Below are 23,375 nucleotides of genomic sequence, written 5' to 3'. Positions count from 1 at the left end.
TGAGTCAGACAATGACCCAGTGCATTCCAGTCAGAGACGTTCCAAGATATGAGGAAGGATGGGAGTCATGATACAGTGTGCACGAATGTTGATAAAGTCACCGAGGCAACCAGCTCCCTTCCTTTCTCAAAACAAGAATGAACCTAGTCGTAACGAAAGTTTAGCTTACCCGCGGATACCCAGCAAGGGATTTCCCGGCTTGACGTCGCTGAGTGACTCTATAATTGCCGAGAGGGAAAGCGTCCAGACAATAACAGTAAGCACCGAAACTGCCATGCAATTGCTCACAAATCCATGGTATATTCAAACTTTATTGAGTGGCCAAGGCAGAATTTACTTCCTGCAAACTCGTAAGATGCGTCGACCGTCGCGAGAGTTCGTTCCTGCTCAACCGCTCTGCTAAACTGGGGGAAGGTAAGGACAGCTGCCGAAAAGCTGCGGAGGCCAAAATTGCCTCGCCAAAACTCTGGGGGGAAACAGCATAACCCAACAAAAATGTTGTCTCTTACCGTTAACTTTGTATATCAATATCCAACCAAAAGCTGCCAGGACCAAACTGCGTCCGATACGTATAACACGAAATCAGCAGGATCCACGCTGGCTTCGCTACTTCCCGACACTACCTTCTGGCTCTCTTTCCGACGACATCTCGTTCAATATAGTAGTCATCTAAGCCTCGCCTTTTTACTTGAGCGATATGGGTTATCAGTACTGGTTTGTGCTGTGTGAAGACCGTCCTGGGGATTGAGCTTCTTTCGTTTCAGGGCCGAGTGGCTGGGACCAGAGTGGCTGTCAGTCGCCGAGCCATGACTATCTCTTTTCCGTTTCTTTTCTTTCTTTCCAGCTCGGTTTCGTCGTGCTTCTTCTTTTAGCCTCAAACGTGCCTCCACCTCCTCGGATATATCCTCAACGTCAATCGTTGGGATATACGGAGTTACTTCAGCAGCGCTACTCTCAGAGTCACCATGTAATTTCGCTGTGTCGCAAAGGCGCTTGAACTTCTTATTGGAGTTTGCCTCTCCGGGCTGCTGATGACTGTTTTCGTCTTCTTCTTCGCCATAAGATCGCTTCTTGTTGCTTGGTCTCTCCGGCTGTTGATCCGAACCAACGGATGACTTTTTGTCAGGGACAGGCGCATCATGCGCAGCTACATCTCCGGCGTTTCTCGACGCCGTGTGGCGAGCATCTTGGCTGCCCTGTCTGGTACCTTCGATTATGCCGGTACCCCGGAGCGGCTTAGGATTTAAAATTAGCAATCACTAACAATCCTAAATGATAAAGAGACTCACGAGTTGATCTCGAATATTCTCCAAATCCTGCATGAGCTGCTGCGTAGCTTGGATAATGGAAGAGATGACTTTGACTGAGTCAGGATTGGAAGAGACGCGTTTCTTTACCATGGCACACACTTGAATGTGGGTGCGTAGATTCAAGTCATGGCGCGATAATATCTAGAGAAGGGAAAAACATTAATGAGCAAAACATATTTCCATGACGCACTTGACTTGTTGACTTTCTTGTTGCTCACATCCGGCCACTGAAATGTGTGACTTTTTCTCGAAATACCAGCCAACGGCATATTTCCCGACCCAGAATCCACTTGCGTTCGTATTCGCGTAGAAAATATATTATTGAACATTCAAAACACAGCTTTCAATATGGGGAATCAACCTTTTTTTGAAGAAACCCTGTTTCTTGTTGTTGTGATGCTTGAGGACGCGCTTTGAAAGGTTTGGCGCAGAGAAGGCGAAGGTCAACAAAGCCGAGACGTTGGCTTTAGTTTCCTTTGATTGGCCTCAGCTTTAGGTGTGGCTCGTCCACCAGGTTCGCTTGGCGCGCCGCAGAATGATCAGCCGCAATTCCCAACCTAATTTTGGTGCTTGCGGGAGCTTAACTACGATAAGCTTTGCGTTGCATTCTGCAGAGATGCCAGCGGGGAAAAGCAACCAAAGATGACTCGAAATTCTGGTGCGCGGTGGTGACTCACACATAGCACGTAAAGACGTGGAACAAACAAGACAGTCATCTACAAGCTTATAAGTCATAGTCTCTGTCGGTCGAGTCACCAAACCTTTGGATCTCCAGCTCGACAGGTCGATGGAATCTTCTCGGATGGCTTTGGAAATTCCACATGGTGCGCAATCGACCCCCAACGGCAACCTCACCAGTCACACAAGCTTCAATACCACAGATAACGTGCGGCGTCTTAATGAGAGGCTCAGGCAACGGGCTACGCTGGAACTGAAGGCTCAAGAACTCAATAAAGTAATATTGTCATTGCTCATCCGGACTATGATTAAATTATTTCTCTTTATGACCTATAATTGATCAATATAGAATACAACTCTAGTAAATTCCATCATACACATACATGTAGTAGGTCATAACAAAAAAAAAAAAAAAAAAAAAAAAAAAAAAAGGAAAAGCTCATTCAGGGATCAACGGACATCGATTCTCATCCCAGATCCATTACACATCCCAGTCGAAAAATATGACATCGTCGAGGAATTTCTCTTGGCACGCCCTACCATGCACCGGGGTCGTGGTCGAACCTCGCCAGTTCCCTCTCTGCATCCTCCACGTCTTTCTTCGCCTTCATCCTCATGTAGAATATAGGACAGTCTCGACTCGAGCAGATAACCTCGCAGTGTAGACTCCCCTGACACCTCTGACACTGTGTCCATAATCGCCCAAAACGGACTTCTAGATCCGATACCTTGTTCAGGGTTTTGGAGTACAGCTCGCCTAGGCGGGGCCGGCAATTCTCGCAAACAGCCCCCTCTTTCTCATCTTTATCGACGAGTGGTTTCTTGCATCCCATGCACGTTTGGGTCTTTTTCGCAAATTTCATTAATCCACCAAGAGTAGGTGCCGCTACGGAAATAGAGCGCGTATGCTCCCCGGTTAGTAATTGCGCAGATCTTCTTTCACCGAGAATGGGATCGAAAATTCTAGCGAGCGGTTTTGCGAGCTGGTTATCAAGGTAGTACTTTGTATCAATGGGGATATTGTTTTCGAGGACGTAGATGGGGTCTTCGGACTTCTCATAGTTCTTTGAGCCAGTAGCCCCTTTGACGATAACGTACGCAACACGGTCACCAAGCGTAGGAGCTGATCCTACATCGCGTTTTCTCATTCGCTCTGCTAACTCCACATGAGCTTGTTTTGCCGAGTAATCTGACTTCGAGAGCGCTTTCGTAATGACAAGCTTGGACATATCGACTTTATTTTGAAGTAAATCGGCAATGGTGTCCTTGACGTAACTGTCAGATTCGTTAGCACGTAAGCCATCTGCAATGGAAGCTGCTAACTATACTTTTCTGCCCCTTTTACATCTCTGTCAATAAGAATCTTCTTCAGGACAGTCTCAATGACCGTCTGGACCAAGCGACAATTATCTCGTCGGACAGTTTCAATACCTTTGCTATCCATCTTATCAAATTTGTTCGGATTTGTCCAAAAGAGGCCGGCGTAGCGCTTTTTGTTAATAAGTAAATAAGGGAAATAAACCTTCTCGAATTCGAGTTTGATCGGCTCCAAGAATTTCGCCGAAACGAAGTTCGCAGCCTCTTGTCCCAACTTCATAGCCTCAGCGATATCCTTCACCCCAAATTTAACCATAACAGAGTCTGTGTCCCCATATATGACCTTAGCATCATAAGGATACCCGTTTGCCATCGTAAATCGGGCCTCGACTTCATCTTTCGTCTTCATGATCATTTGTCTACCATAACTTGTTGTGCTACTGGCAATAGCCAAACAGGGTAATTTCCCGTTGCTTGCACCGGTGATACCGTACACACTGTTGGCACTAATCTTCAAAGCCAGTTGTCGCCCGTTCAAAACGGCCTTCTTGAATGGGTCAGTTTCAACGGCGAGTTCTTTCTTCGCTCGTTTTCTCGCGGATAATAACTCCTGTAGAATTTGACTCAAAAGCCCTTTTCGGACCTTGGACGTGCAAAACATGTCACCATTTGGCGTCACAATATAATCTTCGTCTTTCTTCAACTTGAGTTTTTCAACGCTAGTCTTGTTAAGAAGGGTGGTATAACAGAGGTTATGTGCCTGAATGATGCTAGGGTATAGAGATGCAAAATCAAGCGTGGCGATCGGGACGTCGTAGTAGTCCTTGACCGGCTCGATGACTGTTGCGCCTTTGTATTGTTCTTCACCATTCTCGTTCTTGAGGTTGGGGATCACCAAGTCCTGCTCTAAAGCCTTCCTAAAGAGCTGAGAAATGAATTTGACTTGCTGTCCGCGTGATAGAAGAAAATTAAAAGGAACACCAGTAACTCTGGCCATTTCAGTATAATTCACGAGACACATCAATTTGTCCATTAGCCGCTGAGGGAGATAGGCGTCCTTCAAACAATAAACAGCCAGACGTCGTCGAGAATCAGGCGTACCATTGTACAGCTCGGTAATCATGGTGTGATGTACATCTTCCTTCTGCTCTCCTAGGAAGTGGGAACAGACAGAGTTTAGAGTATAGTTTCGAAGCTGATGATCACGTTGGATCAACTGCAAAAGATCAAGTTGGATTCGTCCGTTGGTATTGGTAGCTTTTGTATCCCTATTACCCATCTGTTTGCTGGAGAAGTTGGTGTCCTTCGACTGTGAAACTACGTTTTTGAGTCTCGACCAGTACGGAAAATCGTCACAGTTAAGGTGTCTCGCACGGTCAAGTAAGTAGGGAAAATCGAAGTTTGCGATGTTGTACCCGATGATCACATCGGGATCCACCTTCTCTAGAAAGTCTCTCCAGGCCATCAACATCTCCTGCTCCGTCTTAAAGTCTAATATTTGTGTGTTCACGATCAGGCTGCAGCCATTCAAGACGAATACGTTTCGAACAAAAGGTTTAGATTCGCCATATCTGGTAACAACATTGGCGATTTGAATAACTGGGTCTTCATGGGCTTCGGGAAAGATCCCCTTTCTACCCGCGCATTCAATGTCAAAGGATAAAATTCGAAGAGGTGCCATTTTTGCCCATTCACCGTCATGGGGATGAGCTATTAAGTCACGATAGTGAACGACAGCCTCGATTTGGCAGTTCGAGTATCGTTGATGTTCGGGGACGATTCGATACTTGGAAGGAGGCACTTCAACCCACGACATGCCAGAAATCTGTTATAGTCGCTAGGTTAGAAGACAAAAGGCACGTCAAATAGCATTGCTTTACTTACACCAGTGTCAATCATAAAGCGCAGGATATACTGGATGTTATCAAACGTAAGAATGCCATCCGTGCCGCCGACTTTCCAGAGCCCTCTGTAATTTGCGTTTCCGCTCTCAATGGTTGAACGAACCCTGTTGATGTATTTCGGATCTGTGACAGTAATCCTCAAGTAAGGATGTTGCTGATTACCCTGGAAGCCAAAGAGGTTTTCCTTCATCACCATTTGGACGTTGTGTATCACAGTCTGGTGATTCCCAACGTGGTTCTCGAGATAGGCGCCGAACGGTTCGCAGTCCGATTTGGTAAAGGAAACAGGCGCAGCAACATATAGATAGTGTTTAAAATCAGTAACATGTAAAAGAACAGAATGTCCGGTCTGAGTAAGAAGAATGTCAGCTTCATTGACGTCGGCTCCCTAGGTTTATCTTAATGGACCGTACCTCTGTAACGCCGAATAATCTCACCGCGGTTTGGTCACCTGAAAACGGACCCTCTTCGGCCTCAATCTGCTGAAAGCAGAGAGAGTCCCTCGTAGGATCGAAATCATCAAGGCTAGGCCGCTCCCACTGTTGATCTTTCTCTGCATTGGACTCTTTAAGCCCGCTGATGTCCTGCGTCAATTTCTCCAGAACTTCTTCAACGAACTTGCTTTTATGCTGGGACTGGCTGGAAGCGGGAGTAGCAGCCTTTCGGAATCCATCCTGCAATCGAGGCCTTGTAATGATACTGGGCTGATCGGCTTCAAGTTTCCGCTTCTTCGTCGCGTTAGGAGATACAGGTTGCAAATTCTCGTGAGCCTTGGTGGAATCGCCGAGAATTCGCTTTTGTGGCTTCAGAATAGCTTCAGACATGATCACATTGGCAAAGTGGGATGGCGATCAATGTGAATTGAAAGTAATTTAGAGGATGGTAAATCATGGAAGATGATTTTCGTGTTAAGTCGCGTTTCCCCGAGTTGCTCCTGACGTGACGCATTTGGCGTGCTTGCCAATTAAACTGCTTATGTCAGGCAGCGGACGCGCGGGCGCTCCGTGTTAATCACGTGATATGTCGTCATCCGGGCGTATGGCACCGAAATTGCCGACGACCATCAGTAATAGACAGCTGAAGAACGCCGCCAACACGGAGCACCTGTTGCTCTTAAATCACAATCCTTTATGCTATGAGATAACACATTTATACATCTTGCTGGCAATTCATTTGTTCGACGATCTATGTCCGTCCACACCAGTATTCATTGCGACCCAAAAGGTCCCTGGCAGCTGTGGAGTAAATAGGCCTGCTCCGTACTTATTGGGGAATAGGCCCCAACCCGTAAGATCTACTCACTCATAGAAGTAACAGAATGGCCCGTCAATTACATCTACGGTGTCGCGGATCTGTACTGGATCAGTGATAGGCGTCAAATCGATCAGATCGTCTAGAGTTCCCTTGCGAGATGGGGGAAGGTTCTCATAAGTTAGGGTACCGTAAAGGGTATCTTTCCTCGTCTCGATATCCAGCCACTGCCAAATTGCCCATATACGATCTACTTGGGCGTGGTGTGGGAAGAATAAAGGGTCCTGTGGACTAGCGTAAAGGTCCGAGACTGCCCGTAGCTAATCAGCCAGACGTACAGTATATCAAAAATGGTTGGAGTATATGGAAGGAGAACTTGTAATCAACGTCTGAAAATCACTTACATGCTCCATTCATTCCACCGCCGAAATAATGCCCACCGCCATGGGCTCCAAATTTGTTGAGCTGGTAGTTGGAATGACCCTGCCTCCTATCCCCTGTAATACGTGCTTGGAAACCCATCACGTCGGTGCTCTCCTCAATAACCCAGACGGACCAATTAAATGCAAGATAGTGCTGCCCGATATATGGGTTTAAATCGCGCCTCAGACAGTGAGGTCGATATTCAAACTTCCCCTCAAGACGCCGATAAGATGCTTGCGAAATCGGACCAAAATTGACGGTCATGTCGGAAAATGGACCGGTATGCACGCATCCTCCACCAGTTCCTGCTGGGAACTCGCTGTTGTACTCCCTTGATGGTTCGAATGGCGGGGGAGGCCATAAAACCCATGTCTCATTGCGTTCAACAGCAGCACCGTTGCTCCCAAGGCTGTAATCTGAGCCATCGAGAATCGGGGAGCTATCCGGTTCATATACGTCGTATCCCCATTCCCAGTATCTTCTCATGGTTAACAAACAGGATTGTTGGATAGGTTTTTTTTTTTTTTTTCTTTTTTTTCTTTTTTTGGAAAGGGGAGATAGTCTTACGGGTGCTCCCCTTCATATCCACATTCTTCCCTGAGAACTTTCTCGTAAATAAACGTGAAGTAACGATGCCAGTGTAAGAAAGAAAACTAGTCTATTTTAGCGAGGATTCGTGATCCAAAAGCGGAAAGGCATAAGAATACTCACATTGTTATGGATTGTATGTGTTTGATTGATATGAAGAGTGGTAAACGTATCGAAAAGGCCTTTGGCTGCGGGGACAATTCTTTCATCCAAAAGGGAAGGTTTCTTTTGTACACAATAAACAGAATCGATATAATTTCTCCGCTCTTGTTCAGATAGGGTGCGCCTATGAAAATTAAGTATTGCTTCAAATGTTTGCAATAAGAGGCTCACCATTCCTTACGGATCTTCAATGTCTCAAGGGTACATCCATGACCTCCGTCATCGCCACTAGTTTTGAGTGCGCGCTCCTCCAGTGCCTTTTCAAGGTTCTCTCTTGCCTTGGCCTGGAGCTCAAGCAGCCTTTCTGCACTCTCTTTGTCTTTGGTAGGGGCAAGGAGAGGAGAAATTGCAGCAGATATAGCCAGTCTCCACAGAAGAACCCAAAGAATAAATGCAGAAGGGATCATTTTACCAAGTGTTATCCCAAAAGAGACTATCCAATTGTATCCCGATTATCAGAACCAACTATAGAAGCCTATAACAGCCGCACAAAAGCGCTGCAAGTCTTTCAAGGAGAGTTGAACCATGCCAATGAAGAGTACCAAAGGTTATATATAAAGGTCGAGTAGAAATACTGGCAGATCTCAGCTCTTAATGGCAGCAGAGCGCCAACAAGAACAACAGGCTGGCAACTGAATTTCCAAAGGCCGAGGATCTGCCAATTCTCCATTAAGTGCCGCAGACTTTGATAGCATGGCACAAATGACATAAAACTACTAAAGGTAGGTGTTCAGGACATTCCATACCTGCAACCTCCAAATAATGAAATAACAAGCCGAATTTCAAAATGAACCAAAAATTTGTCAGGGCCTTCACGCGGTTCGGATGAGAACTGAAAACGTTGTCGAATGATAAGGCCTCTAAAATGCAAAGGTATGGCTCATACTCGGAAACAAGAGATATGGACTGGTAGCCTCGTAACGACAGGGCCATACCTAGAGTAGACGTAAGTATGGAATCTTAGCTTCGTTGACGATTTGAATCTAGATTGCCTGTATAGATTGTTGTCTAGCCAGGAGGGGACCACTGCCAGAAGTTTATTTCGCCTGGGAACACAGCCACCTGTACTGCCGCGCAGGTGCATATCAGGATTCTAGTTTCACTTCAAACGTTGAATGCCAAGCTTTGTCCAGAGAGGAGAGTAACATAGAGCAAGACCCTAGCAGAACAGATTCGAGCAACACAGAACTGCAGTGTCGCTGGGTGATACTGAAAGGAGTGGATGGATCCTGCCACATCCTAAGTGCCCTTTGGATATATAAATGGTTATGTGAGAAGAATATTGAGACAGATTATAAAGTTGATCTTTATCTCACCAAGTCTTTGTCTGGAGTAAATTGCCACAGTAACATATTAAATGAACGTTCCATGGAACACTATCCATGCCAAAAAGAAAATACCAAAGCGAGTTATCAGCCAACTATTAACCCAAGAATATATCTCAGAAGGAAAGTTAAAGGAGTATGGTCCGGCATGGCTTGGAGCTGACAAAGCCATCAAGGTCAAAGAATGCAGCTATCTTACAACAACGCACTCCAAAGACACCGTATCATAGAAAGAAAGAGGTCAAAAGAGGTCCCTCTGAGGTATTTGAAGTATAGTACAATGCTCAAAACCAATATTAGATCCCAACAAGTTGCCTTTTTGGGTTCTCTCAAGCCTCGTCGGTCTTTTTGACGGAGCTGTCCTTAAGGGTTCCGGTACTTCAAAAGGAAAAGACGGAATTGCGAAGGGACTTTCAGCGGTGTTCCATTCTCCAAACACCGATGATCGTGGCCCAACGGCAGAGACTGGATCGAAATAGCCTCGGGGAAACTTCACATGGAATTGCGCGTGATGGAGCAATCCACACACGAGGAAGAGAGCCAGGATGTCATCTCTGATCTCGTAACTTCCAGACTGTGCGACAGAGCCCCCAAGCCATTCTGTAGCACAGCGTTGTAGTGCTTTTGCTCCGATCCAAGATGCAAGGGCGTCCAGTGTCAGGGCGGCAGGAAATACCTGGCGAGAGTTACGCAGGGTGCAGGATGGCGCTAGGCCTAGATAGGGTTAGACTGTGCTTGTCGGCTCAGGTCGCCCCAGTCCGCCGTAGATTGCCGCCGATTGGTTGGGGCGGACGAGGCTGGCCCATCTCGAAGTCGCCTAGGGCTGGAAAAAGAGAGACTCGAGTCAAGCGTGATGCTGCGACAGAGCAGCACCTCTTTGCCGGACAGCCGTTTGAGACCCGTGAACTTCCCGAAGGAGCCTTTTTTTTTCCCCCCCCCCGAGAACTGCTCCGTAGCGAGATGTTGAACCGGCCGTGAATGAACGGGGCATGCCATCCCATAAGTTCTACGATCAAGCCAGTGCCATGTAACCGGCCGGGCCGTCACGGCTCCCTGCTCTGAAAAATCCCGATCTGTGCGCGCGCCTATCGGCGAAAGGGAGTGGCTAACCGTCCAATTCCTCAGTAATGGGCCCAAGGCGGAGCCATCGCAAGTCCCGCCTGGGATGTTTGCAGTGCAAAAGAAGGAAAATCAAGGTATGACGGCCGAAGCGCGGTTTCCAGTCGTTTGTCCATGATAAATCGCTAAGTGTGCTCTTCATTTGCTTTTTGGATCTCTCGCTCTTTTGCGCATTTTGGAGCTAACTTGCTATTGTGTGTTGCACAGTGTGACGAGGCTCCTCCGCCATGCGGGAATTGCAAGAAGCACAATATCGAATGCCAGTTCGCTGCAGTTCCGGTCAAGTCGTCCAGTGCTGCAAAGCATGGGCCATTGTCACAAGCCCGCCCTGTCCTTCCTCCCCCCGGTGCTCTTATTGCGACAGCAGGTCGAGTGAACCCCGTGAACAACCTGCACACAGGGGCCACCCCAGCCTATCTCCCGCCTACTCCTCCGAATGCTTTCAATACCACTCCGTCCGGCGCTGACCAGCTTGACATCTTCAGCTCCTTCGTCGGGCCCACGACCGATCTTACCTCTGACCTGCATCTTCATGACCTCGAGCTGCTACATCACTACACAACTCAGACATATCGCACGTTATCCTATAATAATGAGCACAAGGAGATATGGAAAAACTACATTCCCAAGGAAGCCTTGTCGCACCCTTTTCTCATGCACGGCCTTCTGGCAATAGCAGCTTTACATCTTTTCGAATACTGTGCGGAAGAAAGCGATGACCGCAGAAAGTACCTAGAACTGGCCACCCGGCATCAGAATCTAGCCCTGTCCTCGTTCCGACCACAACTCAGTAACATTACACCCTCAAACTGCCAGGCGGTGTTCGCCTTCTCCAGCTTAATCGCCGCCTTGGCATTTGCATTCTCCAAATCGGCAGGAAACATCCGTGCCGGCGAGCCGGTCGAGCAGGTACTACAGGACTTCTTCCTCTTCCGCGGCGTCGAAGGCGTCTTGACCGCATTCTGGGATATCATCCGCAAGGGCAAACTCGGGCCACTGGTCCACCGACCGTCAGACCCGACGTGCTCCCAGCCTATATCAAGGGATGTAATTAATGCTCTCGATTATTTGCACGACTGCAACGGCGAAAATGTCACCCAAATCAGTGCCGAGGAAAAAGCCGCATACAATCACGCCATCCGAGAACTCCGAATTTCATTTGAAAGGTCTCCATCGAGCTGGGAGACGGTATTTCGCTGGCCGATTGTTCTACCAGAGGCTTACCTGACGCACTTGGAAAACAGGCGGCCGATGGCCCTGGTGATTCTCGCACACTACTGCGTTATACTGGGTCGGCTCGACGCGTGCTGGTGGTCACAAGGCTGGAGCGGACACCTTTTCGAAGCCATATATCGGTCTTTAAACGTTTCTTGGCGACCCTTACTGCAGTGGCCAATGCAGATGATTGGCCTCACAGAGAGATTGGCCAATATACCATAAATTTCTATTAGTAGTTTGCAATTTTGGGCGGTATTTTGGTTAGCAGGTGCCGTATGGGGTATACTCAATAAACCAATGAAAGACCTTTTTTTTTTTTCCTAAGATGAATACACGGAGGCGAAAAAGATATCGGATGAGGGTCGAGATGAAGGATTATGGGTTCCCTGAGGCCCGACCACCAGGATCGGAAAGGGTCAAAATTGGTCATTAGCTATATCCCCTTATTACACCTAAGTCCAAAACTAGATTTTTAACTGGAATGTTGGGTTTTTCAATTTACAGTGGCATGTACTTTACAATCAATTTCTGTTCAGGTTATTAATGTCGACTATCTATTTCATGATTGGGAGTTCTTCGTAAACGCATAAAAATCATCACGACATGATCACAGGGACAGTGTCCATGTTCGCTATTAAATCCATATGTCCGGTGTTTGCATCTGTAGGTCCGTCTGTGTGTAATATTTCATCCCCCCGAGTTATCCTCCGTCAAGGACAGAATTTCTTCCAAGCACGACTGGACGTCCTTACACGTCCATCTCCTACGATGGTCCAGCTCCACCATTCCGGTAATACATTGCGCAAGTTTCTCGGGAATCGCCACTGCATTGTCCTCACAACCGACGGTTGTTCCAGAACAATCAACCTTGGCCATAAAATCGCTCGGTAAAATCGGCTCCACCCCCGTCTCGGGCATGTTGGTGCGCGAGGCACGTTTCGCCCAACCAAAGCCGTTTGGGGAGCAGGTTAAATCTGACAGCACCATTTGTCTTTCCATACGGGTGTCGAATTTGTATAATAGCTCAAAGAGTATAACCCCGAGCGCATAAACATCCAGGGACTCGTCAATTTGAAGTTTGCCAGCAACCTTGGCCGGGCAACAGCAAGGTGGGCTGTCACTGTTTTCGGGAGGGCTGGCGTGGAAATGGTTGCGTCTGCAACCCTGGGTGCCGTGCTTACACTGACATGCCGGTGGGCGGTAGAATTCGGTGCCAACAGGGCCGGGGCTCGTGTGAATACTTGTCCGGTTGCTTTCCCCGTCATTGCACGGAGATATATCCGCAACCAAGCCGAAATCGCCGATTCGTGGAATAGTATAGTGAGTTGCACATTTGCCGTCCCTTTCACATGGCAGACAAGGCGTTACATCTTGGCTTGAGGGAAGGGAAAGGAAGACATTTGCCGGTTTGAGGTCGCGGTGGACAATTCCTTGGGCATGAAGATATTCCACACCCGATAGGATTCCTAGAAGAATACGAATCGAAGGCATGAGACGGTAACAATGGCGTGGTGAATCACCTGCAGACTCATCGCTTTGCGTACGAAGATACTTTGCTAAGCTCAGTGGGTGTAAAGACATTTGTATGTGCAAAGTGATCGGGGACACCTTGCCACCGACGGCTTTGCGGTCCACTTGAATAGACATGTTCTCTCCTGCTCCATCAGTGAATATATCAGTTTCCAATTCGCTCGTTGAAATCGTTGCTTGAGCTTTCGCGTCGTAGCTAAACCGTCTCCCAATTGATTCCACCTCATCTTCATCCACTTGGCCGTCATCCTCCCCATTATAACTTTCAACAAAGCTTCTCCGAGGCTTTCGAGAATCCGCTGTGTCTCTAACCCCTCGCTGAACTTCTGGAGAACTTGACAGTGAGACAGCTTCTTCAAAAGCACGCTCGTCCCTAGAAGAGGCTTCGAAAACGATGCCGTGGCTAGAATCTTCGAACACAACCCCGTGGCTTGACTCATCTTCACCCATTGTGCCCTGACTTAAAAGGCCTAAAGGTCTATTCACCGGTCTGGCTGGTTCTGAAGGCAATTGCACCGCAGCACTGTATTCAGCCCAGGCACCAAAATACCGCACAACATTCCCATGATCTAACCGAGCAAGTGTCCTAATCTCCCTCAAAATATGATCCAATTCCTGTATTCCGCGATCTTGCAACTGCTTTACTCGCTTCGAGCTCAGGGGAATTTTCTTAACCGCATAAAACTGGCCATCGACATAGTTCTTCGCTTTGTACACAACACCATAAGAACCTTTTCCTATCAAAGATTCTTCTTCAAACTCTGCTGCGTATCGAGACATCAAAATGCTCGGGTTATATGACTGGTAGACGCCCGGTAGGTTCACGAATGGAATATGACTCATTGGGTGGACGGGCGGCGTTTGCATAAAATTCAATGGAGTTGGTAGACGATCCCCAAGCGTGAGTTCGGTACCGCTAGTCAGTAGTCTCTGAGCAGGAGGTCTGTTCTCTGATCCCAGGGGCAGCTTGTTTGCTCCTAGATCGTCGCGATCCTGCGGCGATCTTTCCGTGGTTCCGCGACCCAGCACTACTCGACTTTCACTTTTCTTCCCTGTGCAAGATGGTAGAGAATCTCTCGCGTTCAAATCCATTCCTTCCAATGCGGACAACCCAAGGACATCCAAACTTTCCCTGTAGTATTTCCTGGTCGTCTCCCAATCATCTCCGTCAACACCAGCTGCCAGGACTCCATTGGCTGACAGGAACCGAGATTTGTGGGCATAAAGACGTCGCCCCAGGAGCTGAACCTCAGGTGATTCGCGCGTGAATCGCCCATGACTCCCCGCTTGGGCATTGAGAATTTCTGTCGCTTTGGAGAGACAATAATACTCCAGCAGAGCGGTCGTCATAATGGTCGCGTGTCCCTCGGCATCTAATCCAGCAATTTCATGCTCTGGATCTCTATGCTCCAAGACCCCTTCAAATGAACCCGTGATGGCTTCGTCGAACGAGGGTTGACGTTCGCGCCTCTCATACCGATCTCCGGTGGCATCTTCATTATGGGGCAGCTGGTGTTCATTTCGATCATGATTATACTCATCTTTGTCGGATACACTATCCTCGTCGGATGACGATACGTCAACTGGGGAGCGAAACAGAGACATTTAGGGTATCAAGATGAAAATAGGCAGTGGACCGGGGAAAAGCAGCCCATAGAAAACAGCCTCGACAGAGGAATCGCAGTTAAGCTATGTCTCCTCGGCCTGAGGAGCTCTGCGCAATGTGATGCTCTCTCACGCCCGTGGAGGTGGGGACCCGAGCATCGCAACCCAGAGAAAAGAAAGAGAAAACTGAAAATGAGGAGAAAAATAGCAAAGGCCCCAATGTCAATTGAATTCTTGCATACTGAAATGTCGAAAGTTCCCTGTCATTTCAAATAGACACTGTGAATGATTCTTGTTGCTTGACAAGTTTGGTTGATTCGGCGCGTGTGAACAGTTACTTATGCCAATAAAGTTCGATCAGATTCCATGCGATTCAACAGGCCAAGCTGTTGTCTCGACGGTTGTTAGGCAGCAAAACATATCAGGCTGCTTTATTCTGCTTGAGAGCGTTTTGAAATACCTCTTCTAATCAAGAGAGACCCTGAGTTTTCCCAAAATGCTACACACATCCTCAGTCCAGAGTTGTAACCTGTGGGTAGTAAGGGGAGGGCGCAAGCTTTTGACCTAGCTAGTAGTTCCTAGTTAACTGATTAACTACTCTAAGGATGTTGAGGAATTGCTCTACTGTTAAAATTCTTTCAAATTATCTAGCAACTCTGATCATATCAGTTTGATCGCGTTTACCGCAGTTGAAATTCTTCTCATTCCTTTTGATATGATGCCAGAAAGAACTATTGTTGAAGCATTAAAAAAAGAAAAAAAAAAGACAAAAAAAATCAATTAGAATTAGTATTTGGTATTGGTTTACTACCTAGAAAAGACTCTTCCTGGATTGAACAAATATCAGCTGGCCCTGCACTGGGCCGCATGATAAACAGAACATGGTGGATTTTCGACCCCCATACTCTGTACTCAGTACTCTTTCAGTAACTCATGTTCAAGCAAATCTACGGCAAGGAGGGCATGCGAAGAGCTTGACTGACCAGCTGCATCGCCGGCCATTAATAACTAGAGCACAGCCACATTTTGAAGTGCGTCTCTGAATGTTTAAAGCCTTGTCCTTCACAAATATGGCCTGAATTGGGCTCTCCATGATATCTGACCACTCCCACAACATATTTTGCAACAAGATGTCTGTGGGGTTCGGGTTTTCTGTTGGTGATTTCCTCGCGGCTCTCAGACTTGTCGGAACTGTCATTGATGCTCTCCGTGAGTCGTCCAACTCAGGATCAACATACCGCGAGCTTCTTAATGAGCTCTACTCCCTCGAGACGGCGCTCCTGCGCGTCAAGCGCATCGATCTTGACGGATCTCAGCACGGTGAGAAACTCGCATTGCAACAGGCCGCCGCGCAATGTCAGAGAACGATTGATTCCTTCTGGAAGAAGGTCGAGAAATACCAACCACATCTGCAAGGCGGTGGAACAAGTTCAAAGCTCAAGGATGGGTGGAGTAGGATAAAGTGGGCTGTTTGCCGTAAAGTTGATATACAAAACTTCCGGGCTGAGATCGCAGCCCACACCAGCTCCATTGAGGTCTTGCTGTTGACCGTCCAAATGAACGCCACCACCATGCACGCTCGCGCTGAGCAGCGCCAATACGAGACCCTGGCGGGGAAGATACAAGTGTTATCAAATCAAGGGACGACCAAGCTCGCCATTATCGCCAATAGCATCGCCCAAAGCGTCCAGCAGGGGCGACGCCTGCTTGAAACAAGCGAAAAGGTTCTCCAGACAAACTTACGAGTGTTCCAAATGATTCATGATATACAACGCTTTCTACTACATATTCCGACTCAGGTCCAACGCCAGCAGCCTGTCTACATGATTGATGCGTTCAACAAAGAGAGTCCCTTTCACCTGGAATTTGTCCGGTCTGCCGAAGCCTTGATTTCAATCCTCAAGGTGAACTTCAAAGCGTCTGGCTGCGGACCGGGAATGATTGACAGAGGTGAATTCCTCATAGAGGAGTCCGGTACTCGGAATTTGATTGACATTTCTAAACCTTGGGAAACATGCTTTTATCCGGGACAGCGTGTAGCCATGTGTATGCTCTTTAAAGAAAAACGCGTGCGAGCATCTTGCCCAAGATGTGGAGCGGAATTCCAGGGCCCAACGGATAAGGAGGTAGAATGGTAAGTGAAAGCGTCCTTTACCATCTCGGATAGATAGTCGATATTGTAGCCTACTCTTTCCAAACTGACAGTATCAAAATTTATTAATGGGATTATTTCTTGCTACTGTTTCATTCAAGGTTGCTGACATGCCGTAGCATTACTTGCGGAACCGTATTTTGTCGTGTTAAGGAACCGAGCCGAGCGGTGCAAACACCTACGTGGAAGGATATTCATCCCGATGAGCATGTGCCCCTGGACCCGGGGAAAATGAACAAGCCCGGAAAGAGGAAACATCGGGAGAACGATGAACCCGATATTCAGATGTTTCGACGCGTCCGTATCATTAATCCAATGGAATTCGCCCGGCCAGATACAGGTTTGATCACAAAACACAACCTTTTCTTAAGAATGAAGGGCGCCATTCCGGGGGACCTTTGGAAGTGCACACGAGATCAGGCACTGGACCTGTATAGGGCTGAGGAATTGTCTAAACAGCAAGGGCTCAGGAAGATCCGTGGTTCAGTGGTTTCCTTAACATGAGTTCAGTGTCAGGGAGAGGAATATCTGTTTTCTTGCTAACCCTTGACATCTCATTATTTTCAGTGACAAACGGCTTCGCCCCACGCCCATAATTTGGGACCTACAGACAGGCCAAAAAAATGATTTCCCATCATTGCAAATTTTGTAGACCAAGCAGTTAATTATGCAAACTCCATAGCTTCTTTGTTAATTGTTTTGTTATTTTTGAAAGATAGAGGGTTTAAACTAATAGAGGAAATTGTTGGCTGGTGAATTACATGAAAACAGATAGGACATATCGCCGCTCTGACAACAACTTGTGGTGTCACTTCTCCAAATTAACCACAGGGCTGCTCCCCTCACTCCCAAGTGCAGTCACGATGTAGTCATACCAGTATGAACCGAGGCCTACAATCCAGTACTTCCTTTCTTCCACAGCCAGGCTCTTTTCCGCTTTAGTGAGGGTAGTTTGGCATCCAGTAATGTCACCAACCCGTGCGAGTACCTGAGCAATGGAATACAGAACAATACCGTGGTTGAATCCCTGAGTCCAGCCAGACCGCTCCACAATTGCAAGTGTATGGTTCCATCGGTCAAGGGCTTCATTCCACTGGCCTTGAAGATGTGATATCCGTGCTAGCCCGGCCCAAACACGGAAGTGTTCTGTACTCTGGTTGATGTCTGGCTCACGGATTGCTTCAACAATCGGAATTAGCTCATGCAGGTACTTCTCAGCTTCTGTAAACAAGCCACGTCGAATGAAGCTCTCTATAAGAGCAAGCCGCAGTCGCCTTCCCGTGCTGATATTATACCAGCCCTGACTATAACTTATCCCCAGGACTTTATCTAGCACTGCTTCTGCGTCTTTAGGCCTCCCCACTTCACAGTACAAGTCAGTAACGTTCGTGACTAAATTCATCTGCCAACCTGTGCTCACGAGGTAATCTTCGGCAGAGAGGTTTTGAAGAAGCTTCTCCAAGTACGATAATGCTTCGACAAATCGACCCTGGTTTCGAAGAATCCTCCCCAGCATTACATCGCGGTTTTGTAAAACTAACCGCTCCATTGTCGATGGGGTGTCTGGATTTAGTGGCCGCCAGTAAGTCAGCTCCTCTTTTGCGCGTAGGAGATCCCCATGCTTTATGAGAGTTTCCGCAAAAGAGACCACAAGATCACCTTTTGTCGCATTGTACCTCACATCAGAAATTAAGTCTTCATCTAGTCCTGGCAATGCCGTGTTGTGGATGTGTTCTTCCAAGGCCTTATAAGATTCCGTAGTTTTGCCCTGCATGCGTAGAATTTTGCTTTCTGTAAAAGTAGCCCACGCTTTCAGATAACAATCATGCTCATCTTCCAGAAGATCTTTGGTTCTGCGGATGCATTCATTCTTCCATGGATTGAAGTGAAATTTCGCAGCGGACAGTAACAACACAGTGACAGCTCGTTTAACTATTGAGTATTCATCACAACCATCTGGCATGAGTTGATCAAACTCCTTTAGGATGCGAGGAATATGCACGAACATCCCACGTCCAATGACGCCAAAACTAGAGAAAGGTCAGCAAGGGTTCAGGGACTAAAAATAGTCACGTACTTCTCATCCACGTATACACTAAATGGAAATGCATGGGCCACCAGCAATATAGCCTGGACCTGCCATTTTTGACGCTCTCTAGGCGATACTCTATGAGATGCACAATTTTGAACAAGCGGGTGGACCGAAAATGCCTTTCTTTCTCCAGTGTCATTTCTTTGGATCAAAGAAGACGCAAGGAGTTGTGAGATGGCGCTATCAAATTGCATCTCATCACCAAGTAGAGTGATTAATTCTTGATTAAGCCCTGCATCTTTAGGGGTAAGCTGGGCAGTTTCACCATTACGGCCCCATATCCTCTTAGTTGAGCATCCTCTGTGGAGCATGGTATCGGATATATTATTCCCTTCAAGAAATGAGAAAAGCATAAGAAGACTGGAAGCTTTTGGAGCATCTCTCTCGAGCTGACGAAAACTTAGTTCCCAAACAGTGGCCACGGTTTTCTCGTAGCCACTAATCCCAGGGGTAACATTCAAAATCTCGTATTGCTTGTCCTGAAAGAGGCGGTGATAGTCTTTCAGTGACTTCTGGCGTCTTCGAACAAATGCACCTGCTTGTTCAATGGCTAGAGGAAGGTGTCCTAGACTCCTTACCACTGCAGTCGCCTGCTTGAGATCATCCCCTGTCGGGCTACCAATTGCAGCTTTTTCCAGTAGTAGCCCAACAGCGGCCTGTTCATCTAGAGGTTCCACAGAGTGTCCAGCGGGGGCTACAAGACCAACAGCAGCTTGATCTCGGCTTGTAATTATGATATGACCCCAAGAGCAGCTGGGGAAATATCTCGAAAGGGGAACAGAAACCAAATCATCAGCACCATCAAAGATCATAAGCCAGCTGGAGTTCTTGGGTTTTGAGAACCACTGCCTGAGAAAATCTACCTTGTTTGAGGTATTGCCTAAGTTTAAGAGGTCGTAGATACGGTGGAAGTCGGCAAGTAACGTGGTATTTGAACTCGCGTTGAAGTAGACCACGCCATTCTTATACTTGAATCGGTTTCTAAGAGCGTACTGTAAGGCACTATGAGTTTTGCCAGATCCACCTGTGATGCAATTAGTAGTGTGGACTTGAAGAAGGCAAAAGGCTTGGAGTACCTAGTCCTGTTAGAGCATATACCAACGGTTGATTCGAGCTACGTTGGCTGAAATATTTTTCCATGGATTCAAGAAGCTGTTGTCTTCCCCGAAACGAGACGCATCTATCAAACGGAACCTCAAATATGGGATCGGAATCGAAATCGGACTTCGGGGCTGTAGGCAATGTTACTAAATGCTGCGCTCAGGAAAGAGTTTCGACATTACATTGAGCATCTTCAGAAGAGTGAGAGAATCTAGCAGGTTTTTGGGTGATATCCTGTCTGAATTTAAGAAGGCGCGTGATTACAGGCCTGTAGTTGCGGTCGTCCACAGAAGAAAACCGTGCAATACTGCGATGATCTGCAAATTGTCCAATTGGGATCTCGTTCGGAACATTGAGGAGCGCCGATCGTTGTTCGACAACCTGGATATGTGGTCAGTTTTCTTCGGTGAGCAGCAATAGTAGTAGTAACGTACAAGGCGTTTGAAGATGCCAAAACCGGTCATCTCCATCTCAAAGAAGGATACAATTTGTAGTGTTCTCGCCCGCTCCACAAAGTCTTCAGTAATTTCGAAGAGTACCTTTGAATCTTTCCGAATCGAGCCCAGTAATCCACGAGCTGGCCGAAATGGAGAGCAGACGTGAATGATGTTTGCAATAATTTTCCCGGTATCTGCAATGGTAGTGCCGCCGTGAGGGGTTGCTACGTCATTAGTCTGCTAGTGACAGGAGCCGATATACGGAGCACAAACCCAAAAAAATGATTCCGTAGGCTGCATCTTGGATGTTGGACTGTTCTTCCGGGCAGCGAATGAGAAGGGCCTATGACAATTTAGAAAGTATTCGATTTCGTAAAGCGAATCTCGAAACCTTTTTAACAACTATTCCGCCTAGGCTGTGGCAGACGAAGACTAGAGGCCTGTTGATTTCCTACCGAATATTCAGCAAGCGCCCAAGGCCAGTGGGGGAAACTCTCACCTTGGCTGTCTTTCGCGAGTCTACCAGTTCAGATAGAAGCTTCATGGCTATATTTCTGAGATCCTGATGCCCGGCGAAGTTGTGAAATCTTGCGTTATAACCATAAGTCATGACTCGGACGTTGGGTAATTCCTTGGGTAGTAAGTCACGCAGCCACATCACCCGGCTCTCCTTGTGCGTCCAGGTTCCAAATGCATCCCCGTTGAGCCCATGGATAGCAACAAGACTGAAGACGTGTCAACGACCTCGCTGGCCATGGAATGAATGAGGCCTTACTCATAGAGAACATCGTCAGAGCAAGCCGGTTCGTACAGGATTGTAATGCCGTACCCAACACCTGCGCCCATCTTATGTTGTCTTTTTATATAAGATTCGAGATTCGTCTGAACTCGCAGTACATCTGGAAAAGACTGCGTCTCATCTCCGCGAGTCATTGTTTCTGTTTAAGAACCCGAGTTCAGGCTCGGGAACTAAAATTGTACTAAACATTTCAAACCGAAGACATGATTTCAAACCAATCACGTCACGGCTATAAGCGCCAGACCAGGGGAGCGTAAACGTTAAATTATCAAGCTGCCACCCGGATCCTTGCTCATTGCATGATATGGCCCAGTGCGGAACGGATCGCACCGGCGCCCAATTAAGGGGTGACCGAAAGGAGGTCGCCACTTGGACGATTTCGTTTTCCACGATGAATTGTCAGCATTTTCGACATCAGATCACCCTTCTTACCTGTCGCCAGCAAGCACTCTTGGTGTAGATCAAGTAATGGAGACGGAGACGATAGGAAAAATGCGAAATTACTTTGTATGCTTTTTCAGCCTCACAATCTCTTCCGACGTTGTCGACTCACAAAATCCAGGATGCGATTCGCAAGTTAAATTCGACTCAGACAGGCTTCGCACTTTTGAGAGAACGCAAACGACTAAACCACAGTATAAATGCCTCGGCTGTACATCAGATGAGAAAATGGGTGCAATGTCTGGGCTACTCTGTAGGTGCTTCAAAGCAACGGGCCACTTCGACAAAGCTGAGATTATGATATATCAGATTAGCGATCTCGACCGACTCAATATTGTTCATGTCGGTGGCACGAAAGGCAAAGGTACGGCTTGTGCCTATGTCAACTCCATTCTTCAAAAGTATCGCCAATCGTGTGGGGTGCCGCGAAAAATAGGACTTTACACCTCTCCTCATCTAATAACTGTGCGTGAGAGGATACAAATCAACTCTGAGCCCATATCTGAGGAAAAGTTCGCAAAGTACTTTTTTGAAACCTGGGACGCTCTTGAAACGTCAGGCCACAATGACGGTCTCGATCCAGTGCCCAAACCGCCGTATTTCCGATTTCTAACGTTAATGTCATTCCATGTTTTCTTAAGCGAGGGAATTGACACTGCTATATACGAAGTCGGAGTGGGTGGTGAATTCGATTCGACCAATATTATCGAGAAGCCTGTTGCTACTGGTATCACCACGCTCGGCATTGACCATGTGGCTGTGCTAGGTGATACAATCGAAGAAATAGCGTGGCACAAAGCGGGGATATTTAAAAGAGGATGTCCAGCGTATACAGTACCGCAGCAGCCTCATGCGATGGAGGTATTGAAGAAAAGAGCAATAGAAAAGGGGGTTAACCTCAACATGGCTCGAAACTTTTCTGTGCTCGACAATATTAACATCAAACCAGCAGAACATTTCCAAAAGAAGAATGCTTCTCTAGCAATCATATTAGCAAGCATTGTGTTGAAAAAGCTTGGGATTGCCACAAACTGCATACCTGATACACTTCCCGACCAATTTATTCAAGGTCTGGAAAATTTGGTGTGGAGAGGGAGATGCGAAACTCTCACAAACAGGCAACAATCCTGGTATCTTGATGGTGCACATACAAAGGAGAGTCTTGAACTAGCCTGCTCCTGGTTTGGACGGGTTTCTCAGGCAAGGTCAGTTGCTACCATGTGTCAGTCTGCTATAGTTTTAAATGCCTGTTGATCTCACATTTGGAATTTCAGGGAATTACCTTGTGTGCTTATTTTCAATCAACAGTCATCAAGAGACGCTGTCTCACTTCTTAAAACTGTTCATCGTATTTTATACAATGAATTTTCTGTGACATTCCAGTATGCTTTGTTTTGCACCAATATCACACACAAAGGCCGGTCCTACAATATTGGTATGTGCTAAATAGCCGGTCATACAGTAAAATGCAAAAACTGATCAGCTGTGCCCCCCAGAGTTTGTCAACAAAAACATTGATCCGGATACACTTCAAACACTCACTCTACAGAAAGAATTAGCAACTACTTGGCAAGGTCTGGATCCCTGCACTGAAGTAGCCAGTTTGCCCTCAATTGAAGATGCCATTGATTATGTGAGAAGTATCAGTGGAAGAAATTGTGCTGAACAAGAAGCCCTGATTTTTGTGACGGGAAGTTTCCATCTGGTTGGTGGCGTGTTATCCATCCTTGAAAGACAGTAAAACACTTCCACAAGTGAGATATAATAGTGGGGGAGGGCCGAGGCAGAAGGAGATCAAAGAGCCCGGTCATTTATTTTAGTTGAGCGTTCAACATGCTTGTACAAATTCTTGGATAATGCATTTAGGATGTAACTAACTAACCAATATCACATCAGTACAGATCTCTCGGAGGATGTGAACAG

At 47.0% G+C, this 23,375-nt stretch overlaps 8 protein-coding genes across 8 annotated transcripts; 3 read left to right on the top strand and 5 right to left on the bottom strand.

Annotated features, from left to right (window-relative positions):
- Window positions 1–69: 69 nt before the first annotated feature.
- On the bottom strand, window positions 70–1,579 carry D8B26_007852 (uncharacterized protein; the record flags this gene model as incomplete). Its single annotated transcript, XM_003067336.2, has 4 exons — window positions 70–404; window positions 510–1,235; window positions 1,290–1,451; window positions 1,529–1,579. 3 exons carry the CDS (start codon window positions 1,577–1,579, stop codon window positions 666–668), a joined length of 783 nt encoding a protein of 260 aa, XP_003067382.2. The 3' UTR covers window positions 70–404; window positions 510–665.
- An 845-nt stretch (window positions 1,580–2,424) lies between these two features.
- POL3 (DNA-directed DNA polymerase delta) lies at window positions 2,425–6,033 on the bottom strand (the record flags this gene model as incomplete). The annotated part of the gene is made up of 4 exons (XM_003067335.2): window positions 2,425–3,263; window positions 3,317–5,130; window positions 5,190–5,558; window positions 5,623–6,033. The coding sequence occupies 4 exons, from the start codon at window positions 6,031–6,033 to the stop codon at window positions 2,525–2,527; spliced, it is 3,333 nt and encodes a 1,110-aa protein (XP_003067381.2). The 3' UTR covers window positions 2,425–2,524.
- A 474-nt stretch (window positions 6,034–6,507) lies between these two features.
- On the bottom strand, window positions 6,508–7,522 carry D8B26_007850 (uncharacterized protein; the record flags this gene model as incomplete). The annotated part of the gene is made up of 2 exons (XM_066125657.1): window positions 6,865–7,522; window positions 6,508–6,770 (listed from the first exon to the last, which is right to left on the bottom strand). The coding sequence occupies exons 1-2, from the start codon at window positions 7,367–7,369 to the stop codon at window positions 6,508–6,510; spliced, it is 768 nt and encodes a 255-aa protein (XP_065981741.1). The 5' UTR covers window positions 7,370–7,522.
- Window positions 7,523–9,780: 2,258 nt separating this feature from the next.
- D8B26_007849 (uncharacterized protein) lies at window positions 9,781–11,517 on the top strand (the record flags this gene model as incomplete). Its single annotated transcript, XM_003067333.2, has 2 exons — window positions 9,781–10,154; window positions 10,285–11,517. Exons 1-2 carry the CDS (start codon window positions 10,086–10,088, stop codon window positions 11,515–11,517), a joined length of 1,302 nt encoding a protein of 433 aa, XP_003067379.2. The 5' UTR covers window positions 9,781–10,085.
- Window positions 11,518–11,982: 465 nt separating this feature from the next.
- D8B26_007848 (uncharacterized protein) lies at window positions 11,983–14,430 on the bottom strand (the record flags this gene model as incomplete). The annotated part of the gene is made up of 1 exon (XM_003067332.2): window positions 11,983–14,430. The coding sequence occupies one exon, from the start codon at window positions 14,428–14,430 to the stop codon at window positions 11,983–11,985; it is 2,448 nt and encodes an 815-aa protein (XP_003067378.2).
- A 1,130-nt stretch (window positions 14,431–15,560) lies between these two features.
- On the top strand, window positions 15,561–17,086 carry D8B26_007847 (uncharacterized protein; the record flags this gene model as incomplete). The annotated part of the gene is made up of 2 exons (XM_003067331.2): window positions 15,561–16,564; window positions 16,702–17,086. 2 exons carry the CDS (start codon window positions 15,561–15,563, stop codon window positions 17,084–17,086), a joined length of 1,389 nt encoding a protein of 462 aa, XP_003067377.2.
- A 304-nt stretch (window positions 17,087–17,390) lies between these two features.
- Window positions 17,391–21,145, bottom strand: D8B26_007846 (uncharacterized protein; the record flags this gene model as incomplete). The annotated part of the gene is made up of 9 exons (XM_003067330.2): window positions 17,391–18,612; window positions 18,660–19,698; window positions 19,751–19,906; window positions 19,958–20,156; window positions 20,210–20,436; window positions 20,486–20,555; window positions 20,604–20,663; window positions 20,712–20,937; window positions 20,988–21,145. 9 exons carry the CDS (start codon window positions 21,143–21,145, stop codon window positions 17,391–17,393), a joined length of 3,357 nt encoding a protein of 1,118 aa, XP_003067376.2.
- A 334-nt stretch (window positions 21,146–21,479) lies between these two features.
- Window positions 21,480–23,338, top strand: MET7_2 (Folylpolyglutamate synthetase; the record flags this gene model as incomplete). Its single annotated transcript, XM_003067329.2, has 5 exons — window positions 21,480–21,518; window positions 21,574–21,705; window positions 21,762–22,657; window positions 22,727–22,887; window positions 22,949–23,338. 5 exons carry the CDS (start codon window positions 21,480–21,482, stop codon window positions 23,191–23,193), a joined length of 1,473 nt encoding a protein of 490 aa, XP_003067375.2. The 3' UTR covers window positions 23,194–23,338.
- Between the last annotated feature and the right edge of the window lie 37 nt (window positions 23,339–23,375).

This window comes from Coccidioides posadasii, chromosome 4, assembly GCF_018416015.2.
Source record: "Coccidioides posadasii str. Silveira chromosome 4, complete sequence".
Taxonomy (NCBI): Eukaryota; Fungi; Ascomycota; class Eurotiomycetes; order Onygenales; family Onygenaceae; genus Coccidioides; species Coccidioides posadasii.
Note: the sequence above shows the minus strand (reverse complement) of the source record. Positions and strands in the feature narration are given on the sequence as shown.